Below are 15084 nucleotides of genomic sequence, written 5' to 3' on the forward strand. Positions count from 1 at the left end.
GGTGGAAAAGGAAGTTCAAACCCTATAACTGTATGGGAGGTTTCTCTGGTGACCAGCCGCCATCCTGAGGGGTTTCCCAAAAGCCACTTCATTAACATGACAAAAGACACACTGATCACTCTCTGCACTTGGGAAATTCACAGGTTTGGGCCGCTCTGGGTCAGGAACTGAGAAAAAGACCCAATAGGCATTTATTTTAACTCATGATCTAGAATGCCCTACCAAAAGGAGACTCAACCTGGGCCTCCTAGTAATCCTAAAAATTCATTTTCAAGAACAATACCAGCAACTGTTCTGTGGCCACGCACAGAGGGGCACACAGTAGGTGAAATCACATGGCAGAGAGCCCCCGCAACGTCACACAGGGAAATGATCTGCCACAGATGGTAACACCATTATCCTGACTGTATCGAAAGAAAACGAGGCAAATCCGACACTGTCTTCCCTGGAACAGTAAGTGTAAGAAGTGACTGAGCCACCTTGAACTAGGCAATGCTTCTCAGAAATGACATGAAAAGCATGAGCAGAAAAAAGAAAAGCGAGGTAGATGAGACATCATTATATTTAAAAATGTCTGTGCTTCAAAGGACACAATCAAGGAAGTGAAAAAGCAATCTGCAGAATGGGGGAGAATTTTTGCAAATCATGGATCTGATGAGGGTCTAGGATCCGTACTGTATAAAGAACAGTTAAAATGCAATAACAAAAGGAGAAATAACCCAGTAATGAAATTACTTTGCAATCTGTCTCTTCATGCGCCTGAAAATTTTAAGCAGCTACAAATCCGGTGCCTTCTCGTGCATGGATGGCTTTAACGGACTCCGAGCAAGCTGAGTTGGTTTCCCTCTGAGTCTCACGCGCACTTGGGTCTTTTATCAGGGTGTACATTAACACTGGCCGCAGGCTTTTAGTGGAAGACCATTAATATAAAACAGAGCCACCGTGCTCCAGCCAAGCACACCCACTTGGTGACTCTAATAGAAACAAAATTGAAAACAGCGTTTGAGCCTTGGTATCATCTTTCGCAGAGAGGCAATCTGAGACAGGACTGGGTTTTGGACACAACAGACCACAGTGATTTGTGAAATCAATAACTCCACCAAATGGTTTCAGAGAGGCTAAGTGAACTGCCCATGGTCACCGTGCTGGTGAGTTGTGGACTCACCATCTGAACCCAGGTAGTCTGACTCTAGAGCCACGCCTGCCCATGATCGTCCAGAGGCGAGTTCTAATCCCTGACCGGGTCCAGAACACGTCTTTTGGGATGGGGCAGGGCCAGGGGACACAGCTGGGTGAGGAGAGTTCGGGGATCCTAGGACCACATTTAGGTCTTTCTTAGGATGGGTGGCTCTCCTCCTGACGCAGGTTCCAGCAGGGGGCAGAGCTTTGCTTATATAGCGTTGGGGGAAGTCTAGCACACTTTGCTTGGTTCAGGCTGGGCTAAAGGTTTACAAAAATTTGGGGAGCACAAAGATGTCTGGAGGTAGGGCAACCTCTGGGGCCCCTGGCACTTAAGGTTCTCAAAGTAAAAACTCAGCACAGTGGCTACTAGCTTTCTGAGCACTGGAAAATGAGGCCTCAGTGTTTCTGCTCCTGGCTTAGCTCCTGGCACACAGCGGGCTGCCCAAGTCTGTGGTGCTAAGACCATCTCATTTCAGGAGCTGGGCCATTTGGGGAGGGCTGTTTCCAAGATTCAGAAGCAAATTCCCCAGGGACATCCTTCTTCTGTGTGGCTCAGTTGACATCACTGTGGATGAGAAGTACATGGGCACCTCTTCAGGAGTCCAGATAGGATGGCCTCCTTGCACCTCACAGAGCAATGGCGAAGGTCCCATGTCTCTGGTATGGGAAGTGAAGGCCAAAGCTGAAGATGAGAAATGACTTCCAAATGCTGTGGACTTTCAAGGTAAACCCATAGCCCTTCCTCAGGAATCTGATCAAGGAGGTGGTCGGGAAAGCAAGGCTGGCAATATGGCAGTGGTTAAGTTAACAAACCCACCATCGTCACTTCCTGTTGTCACTTCCTGACTGCTAACAATATGGTGGGCACAGTGCTGAATGCTTTACGAGCTTGGCTCACTGACTCCTTCTAATAATCCTGAGACACTATCCATCTTATAGATGAAGAAACCAAGGCTCAGAAAGGCTGGGCTACTTGCCCAGGATCATATAGCTAGGAGATGGGGGAGTGAAAACTTGAACCCAGGCCTGTTTGATTCTCCAAAGCTGGGGCAGGGGTGCTAAAGAACTCTGACGGCCTACCTCTCAGGGAGGTAGGTAACAGAGATGGAAAACACCGGGGCTCACACCACACTCCGCAGTTTGGGGGGTAGACCTCAAGGGGCAGGATGGGCAGTGGAAGTCTGAAGAAGAAACACAAGCAAGTTGAGTCCCTGCGGCCGGCAGCTGGGAAGACCAGGAGACCCCTCAGAGAGGGCTTAGGCCCAAGGATGGTGGGCAGACACCTTTCCTGGTATCTTCCCTGGATAAAGATGACATTTGGTAATTATAGTAACTTTTACATCTCTCTCCTGGACCTTGTGTTGCTTGTAGGGCGATGCTGAGCTGAGCAGCTTGGCAGAGGGGAGAGCTGGGCTTCTGGGACACCCCACAAAAGGTGCCCCGGCTGTGAATTCTTCTTTGGTCCCACGGCTGGCAGACCACCTTAATGTCCTGGGGTTTATTATAGATCTTTGAAAGGGTACGCCCCCTTGCCCTATTAATAGCACCTTCCATACAGAGAACAATGGCATTTTCCCTTCATGTCTGCTTCTGGTGAGGCTCTGAAGAGCTCCACTGAGCCCTTCCCAGGCTGCACTTAGGCAAGTCTTGTGCAGTTAGGAGCATCACTAACTGTTCAGTGCTATAACCCAGGTGCTATAATCACGTGCTTGGTGACAATAGAGGGGGGAGGGGTGGAGGCTGGTCGGGGGCTCCCTTACCTCATCTGAAGAGCCATTTTCCACTCTGAATCTTCCAGCCCTTTGGATGGCACCATCAGCATCACTGGAAATAAGCTAGGGGACAAGAGAGCAATCAGTTAGGGAGCTGGGCTGCCATGGGCAAAGCCTCTTCTGTCTGTCTGTATCTGTCCTATGTCAGCCAAAGCCAAGGAACGACAGCTGGAGGGCCCAGCCCAGAAGCTAATGGGTCTTTCTGAAGCTTGGTCCGCCAAGCCCTCACACGGTTAGTCTCCACAGTCTTCAGGAAGCTACAGAGTGACCGCCCCCTAACCCGTGAGAGTAGGAAAACAAGAGCATCAAATCCGCATGTGAACGTTTTCAATAAAATCTAAATGTGAACCTATTCCCATCCCGAGAAATGACAAAGCGATGCTCCCTGGAAAAACAATCTTAATACGCGTCACACGTGGACAAGGGCAGCTCACAGATGGCAAAACCGAAAGCCAAGTCTCAAGTTCGGCCGTCTTCACAGGAAAGCCTGAAAAACAATTAATGGCTGGCACGAGCTCAAGGCTCTGCTAACGTCACAGAAAGCTCTTGTGCTTCATTCAGTTTTAAATGGTCTCCAAAAGGCCAATTAGCCCCTTCCAAGGCAGGCAGGCTCTATCTGAGCTCTGGCAACGCGATGCTTGCAAATAGACAGTCTTCAAGGAGCTCACTGGTAGCATGAGATGCGGGAGAGCGGGACTCGCGCATCAGTCCTAAAATTACTGACTCGAGATTTAACTTATTTTCTCCCAAATCTCCTAGATTTCTCAGTAGCAACTTGGGAAAATGACATGTCTTTTTTTAACCTTTAAATCTGCCCACAATTTGTAGCCAAGATCTGCCAAGCATTTCTATTTCCCAGACTCATTTGAATGCGCTTGCCCTGGGGGAAGACATTTCCTCCCTTTCTAACTCAAGACTTACCTGGTAAAAAAGATAACACGATTTCTGAAGAAAGATGATTATCTCCTATTTTCACTCGTGGTAAGAGATATGGAAGTGTGAAAATGGAAAAACCACGGGGAAACTCTACAAACCTTCCCAAGGAAAATTATTTGCAAAAGGCAGATAAATCTTTTTCACGATAAATATAGAAATAATAGTATGTAATATTTATTGAGTGCTTCTAGAAGCCTTGCACCGTTCTGGTCTTCACAAACATTCTCTCATTTAACTCGCAAAATAGCAACGCAGGTGGGTACCATCATTGTTCTCATCTACCAATAAGGAAACTGAGGCAGAGGACGGTAAAATAATCAGCCATGGTCATATCCTAGTTAGTACCTGGGAGGCCTGGAATGTGAACACAGGCAGCCAGACTTCAGAAACCCATCAACCTGACCTAACCACTGCCCCACCCATCACCCTGACCTAACCACTGCCCCACCTAACAGTCCTCTGTGGAATGTCCATGAAAAGGCCCAGGTTTTCAACCTAAATTTTATCCTGCAAAATCGTTTCTAAAAACAAAGAAAAATATTGTTACATATATGTTTAGCTGTTTGTGGCATCAGATTATTACATAGTTAGGAAACCAAAGATGAGCAACAGAGGCTGTGTGGTAAAGAACTTAGCCCCGCCCCAGAGAGCTCTGGCCTTTGCCCTTGGCTCCTGAGAGGTCACCTCCAAGCCCTGGGAATGTCCTGCAGGAGTGTCTGTTTACCAGGGTCTTTGAGCCACACAGGAGAAACACCTGACCTGTGGGCGAGCGGTACTCTGGGTTACACGGTATCAGATCTGGATACGAAGACTCAGGTGAGCTGTCCCAGTCCATATACTGTCACACGTCACTGACAGGAGGGGTTAGTGCTGTCCCTGAGCCCACTGGGAGAGGACAACTGGGAGGCTCTGCATTTGGAATTCTCCTGCCCTCTGTTCTATGCGTCCGTTCCCTTGGCTGATCTTAATCTGTATCCCTTTGCCGTAATAAAGCATAAGTGAGCCTTTCAGCTTTCACTATAATCCGTGAGTCCCCTTCTAGCAAATTATTGAACCTGAGAGCGGCCCTGGGGAACCCCGTACTCTGTAGTCAATGTCAGAAGTGAGGTCTGGTGGACTGTTTCCTAGTTTAGAGAGGCCAATTCTCAAGTACAAGAACAAGATGAATGAAGGTCTCCTGGGGTCATTGCCATTATCATGGGGGAAGCACAGAGGACTCAGTGTCAGTTTCCTCTTTGCTTGTGAGCTCCTACTCATTGTCTGTTAAAATATTAAAATACAGGTTATAGCAAATAGGTTTCAAGTCAAGTGTTCTTGGCGTAGGCTGCCTCAAGGGCTTTGGGAGAAGTGTTCTGAGATCCCATCTAGAGAGAAAAGAGACCTGCCATCAATTATACACCAGACACAGGTGTATAAAGAGATGGGGGGACACGTGCTTGCCTGAATTAGAGGTTGGTGGATTCATTATAGCTCATTTCAACCAGGACTCAAAGGCCTGGGCAGAGAGCTGACAGTCATCCACTGATTCACTCATTCATTCACCGAACAAAAAATAAAATCTCCACCACTACATTCCAGACACAGCCAGGCAGAGACAATAAAGCCCTTTCCTGTGGTGAGATTAGAACAAGAAGTTAATTGCTTCTTTTGCTTCAAAGGTTCAAGAAGCAGAAAGGAAGAACACGTTTAATGATCTGATGGCTGGAAGGAATTTGGCTCCCTCTGATCTTAGGCCCACAGGCATGGAACCTGGGCTTCAGGCTGACATGTTTGCCCCTCACACCTTTACCATCTCCGCCACCACCGTCTGCACCCATGTGACTGTCGTCTTTCACCCAGATGAACGCACCTGCCTCCTACACCAGGCTGAGCAAGCACCCATCCACCATCTCTGACCCAATCCGCACACCGCCGGGCAATTTCGGCAAACTACAAATCCGAGTGTCCCACAGTCCCATGTCTGTCCCAGCACCCTGCTCCTTCCCACCAGGGGCCCAGAGTCTCCCATCTTCCCCTAAAGAACTCCTCCTCCACGTCCACTGCCCTCTCTACTGCAGGGGACTTCGCCGGACAGGGCTCCTGGGAGCTGTGATTTACGTTTCTTTGTGTGACTATGGGACTCATGCCGCTTCTCCTTCTGTACTCTCCTGCGCCCCAATGATAAGCCCCACGGAGACCCTGATGGCTTGTTTTTCTCACCACCGCACCCCCCAAATGAAGGACCCTGTCCGACACGGTATAGATATCCACTACATGCTTACCAAATAAGAAATCTGTGACTAAATCAAGGCCTAATTCCTACCGAAATGACCAAAGGAATATGAAACTGGGGGTAAGATCTACACAGCCCTAGAAACCAGAGGTTCATGACTCATGCAAGAAATTTCAAGGACATCCTGCCGGGTCTACCGTGCAGGAACGACCAGTGAATCACCACGTGCAAGGGCAAGTCGGGCTGCTGGTAACGGAATCAGACACAGCACATCCGGCTAATACCCTGGGCGACTGCCAACAGGGCCTGCCTGAGGTGAGCGTGGGGGTTGGGGCCGGAGCTGCGCAGGGGACTCGCCAGTCATGCTGACAGAGTGACCTGGTGCCGGCTGGCTGAATGGCAGTCCCGGGGCTCACCCTCACAGCCGGTTCGGGCAGCTGGCTACGTAAAGCACCAGGCCCCATGCTGGCTGTGGCCTGCAGAGGACCAGCACACCAGCCGATGTGAGAGCAGACAGTGCTCCGGTGAACTTGGGGATGAGAAGAATAACAACACAGGAAAAAAATCCTTTTAATGCAGAAGAGAAGCTGTTTCTGTCGGTAATTTTCTATTATTCCTCATACCTGTGATCTGGCCAATTACAGGTACAGAAAAATCGAAACTCTCCCGTTTGTTGGAAGATTTGACTCAGGAATGAAATAATGTCTCCTAGCACCTATCTGAATGTCCAATACCACATAATCTAGAAGCCCCGTGCCCCAGCCCTGTCAGTGTGCTGTGGAGTTTCGGCTGCCATCTTCCATGGGGATGGAATGCCCTGGACACATGGCCAGACCCATTTCCCTTAAGGCGGCTGTTTGACTTAATTCTCTCCCCTTGAAGGTGGGTCCAAGTCCTGGGTGGCATGTGGCGAGCAAGGCCCTTTAGGTGGGGAAGGTGCCTCAACTTTTCCTCTAGGAGATACCAAAAATACAGTGCACAACTCCCAAGGAAAGGAAGGGCAAGGAATCAATAAAAGATCAGAGCAGAAATTATAGATTCAAAAAGACAGTACAATCAATAAACACTTCCAAGAAATCACCAGCAAGTCTGATTTAAAAAAAATGCGAAGGACAAACACAAACACAGAGTGATAATAAGGAAAACATACCTATGAAGAAGAAAGTGATTTTTTTAAAGCATGACAATACTTCTTGAGACGGTGCAAGCGTTATCAGAACCTTCCACAAAATAGACATTTTCCAGGAAAATACACATAATGAAAATTGGCTTCTGAAGAAAAAGAAACCTGAAGTACCAGTAATGCTTCTAGAGGGTGGTAATGAGAACTCGGCCACACAGAGGGGGCCCTGGCTGGGCTGGGGTGGGGGGCGCTCCCGAGGAGGCAAGGGCCCCATCCCCACAGGTCAGGCCGCTCACTCACAGGGAGGCAGCTGAGGAGCGTTCCCGCCACGAAGAGAGCAGCAGAATCCTTTTGCATTTGTTTTGATACAGAGGTACACAAACAGGGTGTTCACATAAGCATCACATCAGTAATACTAAGAAAAGAGGGCAGGGTTTTTCTTTTCTTTTCCTTCCTCTTGTCTGACCTCTCTGATTCAGTCACACACCAAAGGAAGGGCAGTGCTGAGGAAGACGGTCAGAGAGAGAGCAAGAAGAGAGGAGGCGAAACAAATGATCATTTGACTCGTGAGGGATTCCTTTAGGGCTCCCCCACTATTGGGGGCCGCGGCCATGAGGCCCATTTAAATTTTACATTACTGGGGCGCCTGAGTGGCTCAGTGGGTTAAGCCTCTGTCTTCGGCTCAGGTCATGATCTCAGAGACCTGGGATCGAGCCCCACATAGGGCTCTCTGCTCAGCAGGAAGTCTGCTCCCCAACCCCCCACGCCTGTCTCTCTGCCTACTTGTGATCTCTATCTCTCTCTCTGTCAATAAATAAATAAATAAATAAATAAATTTTATGTTACTTCCAATAAAATTTAAAAAACCCCACTCAGTTCCTCGGTAGCACTACTGACATGCAGGTGCTCAACGCTCTCCTGTGGCTACTCAGCAGGATGGCACAAATCCCAAATTTCCATAGTCACAGAAAGTGTAGTCAGGCCGGACTGAGAGAGGCTAGACGTGGAGGCGGTGCTGGGCGACCGCGACCAAACTGGTTTCTGATGAGTTAGTTAAATACACTATAAACGGTGAAAATTCATGGTAATTTCGCATCTTGAGTAGAGGTGTTGGTCCAAACTCAGCCAAAGTGTAAATGGATTCATTTAACACTAAGCTGTGTTCAATGCATCAGATGTTTTATTTCTGGAAAAAGTACTATCCAAGCAATTATATCCAGTTGTATGATTTAACGAATTAATTTAACAGAAGAAACAGGAAGCATAAAATGTTATTCATTAACTACTGTAAATAAGAGTATTATTCACTTAATATCATCAGCAATTAAGTGAGAATATTTCCCAAGTTAATATGAATACACAATTTTTTTTTTTTAAAAAGGCTTTTTCTCTTTCTACTTAATTGCTTTGTTTCTTTGGGCTGGTGTCTGTGTCCTTTCTAAAGCAGTGCTAGGATTCCCTATGACCTCTGTTACCAGGCACTCTACAGAGGTCACAGTCAGGTACATAAATCACAGAAACAGTAGTTTAACCTGGATAAAAAAAAATCTCAAAAAGTTAATATAAGGTACATATTAGAAAAATAATATTTCAAAGTTCTACACCCTCCCTTCCCCATCTCCTTTCTTTACAATAAGTGGTTCTGAGTATGGATTCTGGCACCCAATTGTTTAGGTTCAAATTTCAGTTCTATACTTAGTAGTCATGTAACCTTGGGCAAATCACTTAATTTTTCCTCCTAAATTTTGCCCTTTTTTTGTCTCTAAAATAGGGACAATGATTGTAGCCACTTTCAGGCTCGTGGAGAACATTCAATAATATAAAATATGTAATGAGCCTAGAACAGTGCCTGGACATAGGGAATACTCAATAAATGTCATGACAACATATACGAATACTACTAACAAAATGATGAATATAAAATGCTCTGATTATTAGACTTAGTATGATTGAACTTTTTTTAAAAAAATATTTTATTTATTTATTAATAGACAGAGATTACAAGTAGTCAAAGAGGCAGGCAGGGAGAGAGGAGGAAGTAAGCTCCCCGCTGAGCAGAGAGCCCGATGCAGGGCTCGATCCTAGGACCCTGAGACCATGACCTGAGCCGAAGGCAGAGGCTTTAACCCACTGAACCACCCAGGTGCCCCTGATTGAACCTTTTAATGCTGAATTTAAATGCTTGGAAGCTCTGCTTAAACACTGGTCTCTCTAGCAAACGTTCACGAGAACCTATTTTTCAGGGCCCATACTAACTGCTGGACTTAGAAAGACAAATGCAGCTTGATCACTGCCCTGGAGGAGCCGGAGCCTGGTGGGAGAGAAACAAACATATAAACAGATAAATCACGCACAATCTGGTTAAACGTCGTAACAGTAGCAAAAACCGGGTGCTGGGGGAGGTCAGAGGCTGAAGAGACGAACTCTGCCGGGGGCAGGGGGGGACGTGGGGAAGCTTCCATTGCTATAATGAAATTTATTCTGGAAGGTGTACAGGGCCTTTGAGAAATGATTTCCAACAGAAGATTTTTTTTTTTTTTTAAACCACAAACACAAGTCCAGAAGACCCATCTGAGACTGTCTATGCAAATCACGGACACGCATACACCGCCCCCCACACCTGACTTCGAAGGCACTGCTCAGATGGGATGAAAGAAAAGTATAAATGTTTCCATTCAAAACAATTGCTGAATCGGTATTCTGAGCGCCTGAAATGAATAGAACACTGTGTGTTAACCATGTTTCAGTAAAGAGAAAGGGGAAAAAAATGGCGCAGAGCTGGGGTCGATCGGCCTAAAGCTGGGCAGAACAAGCCATCCTTTGACTGGAGATGTGGCTCCTGGGCCAGTGTCCTGGTCCCTCTTGGCGCACTGCCGCTGTCTGCAGGAGAGGCAAGGAGTGGGGTGGGCACTGGAGACGCTCTCTTCCTGCCTCTCTTCCCCTGATCCTGCTCTGCTTGTGCCGAGGGCCAGGGGAAAGCCTCGCGGGCTGGGGCACTGGAGCATCCGGGTTGGTCCAGCCGGGATGGCGGATGTTGACTGAAGGAAAACCACCGAGGCCTCAGATCCGGTCTCAGATGCTTTAGTGCCATCATCCTCCCTGGCGACCATCCTCGGTAAACACAGCGTCTGTCACAGCGATTCACCTGCTGTCTTGAACTCACGTGCTCTGCTTTCTCAAATCCAATGACCTCATTTACTTCATGGCTTTGTCGCCCATGTGCGTCCCCCGCCCCCAGCACTGGCAGAGCTCGGATGTCACAGAACTGGCTTGTGACCCACTTTGGCGTTTTAGGGCTTGGTTCGGGCTGGGGCCTGTGGTGGGCTACGTCAGTGCTGCATTCCCCAACACATGGGTCTCCTGTCCTGCCAACCTGTCCTCGTGCCCCCTGCCTCAAGCCCCAGCCTCAACAACCTGCTTGCTACCAAAGACATTCTCTCTCTTTTCCTTCTGTGTTCAAAGACGAGACTAGGCCGGCAGCAGACTCAGGCTACTTGACCCTGGCTAGACTGGGTCCTTTCTCCCGAATTCCTTTCTCACGTTCCATTAAGTCTCCCATCTTGGCCCTGGCTTGTCAGTCACACAGATACACCCTTTCTTCAGAGAGATGACGGCCTCCCCACTTGTTTTATCGAGAAGCGTGAGACCTGTCAGGATGAGTGCCGCTCTTTGACCCTCCACCTCAAAACCTATCTGTCTTGGTTTCTTCATTAAAATAATATCTCACTGTCAGTCCCTGATGCTCAGCGTCCCCATAAAATACCTGTGAGGATTCAGCACAAAAGAAGACAACTCATGAGTCCAAAGGAAGACTGTCCATCCTCTGGCCAAGATTTCAGGACATTTTCTATTTACTCTAGGGCCGATGGAGAAGAATGGAGAAACACATTTGGTCACTGACATTGTTGCCTGACACAGAACAATTCTGCGGTCAGCACAGGAAGCTGGAGGGCACTTTATCTGCCCCAACGTGGTCTCATCTTGGCTGAGAGACATTGGATCTATATGGAGAATGACAGTAAGACCGGGAGTCATCCTTACACGGCACGGGTGCTGCATTTTGAGGTAGCTACTGCCATATTGGCACTCCAGGTAGGGAGAAAGACAAGAGGAGTCCTGGAACAGGGCTTTCCGGGGAGCACAGACAGTTTTGCCATGATGCCCAAGGGCGACTGGGGCAGGGAAAAATTCAGTCTCATGATCATCTCTATTGTATTCTTTAATCCACACAGATACCATTTTCTCAAGCTTAGGTAAAGAGTTGAGCATACATTACTTCCATACTCCTCTTCCAAATAGACTGCTATCTGTCCCCCTCTCCCCACCCCAGCCCCTGCTGGACATATATATTCTGGAGCCATCACTGGTTCAGAGCAGCCAAAGCCAAGTGTGGAGAACATCCTATCTCCCTCCAGCAGAGCTTACAAGATAAACACCAGCCAGACACTCGACATTGATCAGGGAGCTCTGCACAACCGCTGGCCATTCAGCTCGTCAGCTCAGAGAAGCTACGGCACCCAAAAGAACTATGAGAGCTGATGGCCAGTCATATATTCTGTCTGTTGAAAAATACAAGGTCCAAACAGCTCTTTGTTTTTATTTGAAGATTTTGTTAAAAACAAAACAAAGCAAAACAACCCAACATGGGAGCTATGAAAAAAAAAAATTGCCACAGATGGTCTAGGAAACGAGAAAGGAAAGCACACCATGTTTTTACTCTGAAACCAAAATAAAATTTCATAAAAGTAGTTGTTGTCCTCAGTAAGACAGAAGACATGAGCTTTGCATCAGGTGTATAAAGTTTTGGGAAAGGGTTAAAAAAGAGAGGACCAAAAAACGCAAATGCAGGATTAACATCCCTGTTGATGGGAAGCAAAATGTTCATTGTAGAAAACAGCAACAGTAAATATACTCTTTATTTAAGAGGCTTCCCCACGATGAAAAGGAACTAAATGAAACGAAAACAATGAGAGAGGAAAGAGTTATAAAGGACAGAAAAAGACCTTTCTTACTGTTTGTGTGTGTAGGGGGAAATGAACAATAATCAAAGACACAGAAGAAGACAATATTCATCCCTGACATAAGACAGAGACTAAGGGGCGCCTGGGTGGCTCAGTTGGTTAAGCAGCTGCCTTCAGCTCAGGTCATGATCCCAGGATCCTGGGCTCCTTGCTTGGTGGAGAGCCTGCTTCTCCCTCTGTCTGCCTCTCCTCCTGCTTGTGCATGCTCTCTAACTCTCTCTCTCTCTGACAAATAAATAAATAAAAATCTTAAAAAAAAAAAAAAAAAACCACCAGAGACTAAGAATCAAAGAAATGCAATGTTTTAGGCAAAATTAATGAAAAGAGAAACACACGGAGAAGTTACAGGAAACTTTAAAATTAAAGAGTGAAGAAGAAGATCTGAGAGGGGTGCCTGGGTGGCTCAGTGGGTTAAAGCCTCTGCCTTCGGCTCGGGTCATGATCCCAGGGTCCTGGGATCAAGCCCTGCATCAGGCTCTCTGCTCAGCAGGGAACCTGCTTCCCCCTCTCTCTCTGCCTGCCTCTCTGCCTACTTGTGATCTCTCTCTCTCTCTGTCAAATAAATAAATAAAATTTAAAAAAGAAGAAGAAGAAGAAGAAGATCATCTGAGAAAAATCCAGGCAGGAAAGGTCATCAAGAAAGAAAATAAACTCCCCAGGGCTTCAAACTAACCACACTGGGTTGAATGGTATCCCCACAAATTTACGTCCATCCGGAATCCCAGAATGTGCCCTTATTTGCAAAGAGGGTAAAATACGATTCATGTCATATGATATGATTGAGTTGAGGTCATACTGGATTTGGGCGGGACTGAAATCCAATGGCTGGTGTCTTCACAAGAGACAAGAGGGGGTTGCAGACCCCGAGATGCAGGGAAGAAGGCCTTGGAATGAGCCCAGAATGAGCTGGCTACAAGCCTGAAGGATGGCCAAGATTGCAGGCAGCAGGAAGAATCAAGGAATGATTTTTCCCTAGAACCTTCTGAGAAGGAGCATGGCCTGCGGTCATGTTGGTCTTGGACTTCCAGCCTCCAGAACTGAGAAAGAATCCATTTCTGTTGTTCTAAGCCATCCAGTTTGCGGCCATTTGTGACTGCAGGCCTATGAAATGAATATACTATCGGATCAGAATTTGTACAGTTTTAAGAGAAAAAGGTGATCATTTGGAAGCTTTAAAACCAGCCAAGTTATTCTTGTGGAAGCCATTACTCCAGAGTCTCAGATCTGTAATGGTTGAGAACAGATACCTTCACTTGCTGCCTAAAAACTTCCCCGGAACTCCAGGACAAGGACCCTGTGGTATTGGTTCTGGAGGTCACAGCCAATGGCATCAGATACAAGGGAGAAAGGCATTTGGATGGGAGGAGGAAAAAGTTGTTTGTGGAAGAGCATCTACATCTTCAGAAAGATTAAACTTTGTTTGAAAGTAAAGACACCAATAAATTATACAAACCCACTTTGTATATAAATTTAATTTCTAAGGGGACATACAGTAAATCTTAACAGTGATTACCTCTAGGTGGTAGGATTACAGATTAATTTTCCTGTGTTTTTCAGTTTATTTCAAATTTTCTATGATGAACATGCATTCCCTTTATAATCAGAGAAGTATATTTAGAAGTGTGCTGGCATCCACACTCAGGCACACACACACACAAAGACTGGGAAGCAATATAAAAAAAAATCTAAAAAGAAAAAAATTTATCAGACACTAGATTTTTAGCAAAATCCATCTTTAAGCTAGTACGTGGACCTCTGGCCGTGAGCTAATGCCATTGGAGACACAACCACAATGAAAGAAGCATGAGCCCTGCTGTCTAGAAAAGGTGAAATGCCCACAACTAATCACAGTGTAAAATACAACAGGTACCACAGAGAAAGGCAAGGGAACTGGGGTTCTTTTTAAAATTTTTTTGAGAGAGCGAGTGAGAGACTGAGAGATGGAGATGGGGGGAGCAGGGCGAAAGGCAGAGGCAGAGGGGAGATGGAGAGGGAAGAGGGAGAATCCTAGGCAGGCTCCACACAGGGCTCGATCTCATGACCCTGAGATCATGACCTGAGCCGAAGTCAAGAGTCACTTAACTGACTGAACCACCCAGGTGCCCCAAGAAATGGAGGGGTCTAACAAGTAAAAGATGACTTTCCCATTGGGGGATCATGTAAGGCTGCTTTGAAAAGAGACACCTATTTCAAGAAGGTATTTCAGAAGGAAAGAGAGCCATAAAGAGGCCCCAGGGGCCTGGGTAATGGTGGGTGAAGGCATGCTGGGATGGATCACGGACTATATAAGCAAAGGTTCCGAAGACAGGCTGGAGAGAGGCTGTGTGAAAGCCTTAAATGTCAGGCTAAACAGTTCCTTTCTTTATTCCATAAACAAGGGAGAGATGCTGAAGGTTGTTTGTTTGAAAGCATCAAGATGATGTTGACAGAGCTGTGTATTTGGGAAAGAACTCTTTATGGCCTTAAGGAAATCAAAGCCCCCAGACTCAGGTTAATTACAGCTGAGCATTCTGACAATCTGGATGTAATCCTATCAAAACTGGTGGAATGGAAGCTTCGAGATGTCAGGGCGACAAGACGAAGTGCCAGAAGCTCAGGGAAGGAGGAAATGACATAAACGTCACACTAAGAGGGGAGGACACAGAAGCAAACATTCCTGCTCTTTTCTTTTTCCTGTCTCCTTAACAGATCAAATGAAAACCATGTAAAGACCTTAAAGTCACTTCCATTATGGAAGCTTGTAAAAACTGTATACCATTCAGCCTACCCCAGACATAATGAATCAGGGTCTGGGGTTTAAACAAACTCCTCAAGTGACTTTTATGAACAATAAAGTTT

General features: G+C 46.6%; 1 protein-coding gene across 6 annotated transcripts in view; it reads right to left on the reverse strand.

The window, feature by feature from the left end:
• GARNL3 (GTPase activating Rap/RanGAP domain like 3) overlaps positions 1-15084 on the reverse strand; it is a 144600-nt gene that overhangs the window by 79230 nt on the left and 50286 nt on the right. For all 6 annotated transcript variants that reach the window (XM_059141362.1, XM_059141361.1, XM_059141363.1 and 3 more), the window contains one exon: positions 2943-3017. In XM_059141362.1, coding sequence (XP_058997345.1) covers positions 2943-3017 — 75 coding nt within the window. The remainder of the gene's footprint in view (positions 1-2942; positions 3018-15084) is intronic.

The sequence above is a fragment of the Mustela lutreola genome, chromosome 12, assembly GCF_030435805.1.
Source record: "Mustela lutreola isolate mMusLut2 chromosome 12, mMusLut2.pri, whole genome shotgun sequence".
NCBI lineage: Eukaryota > Metazoa > Chordata > Mammalia > Carnivora > Mustelidae > Mustela > Mustela lutreola.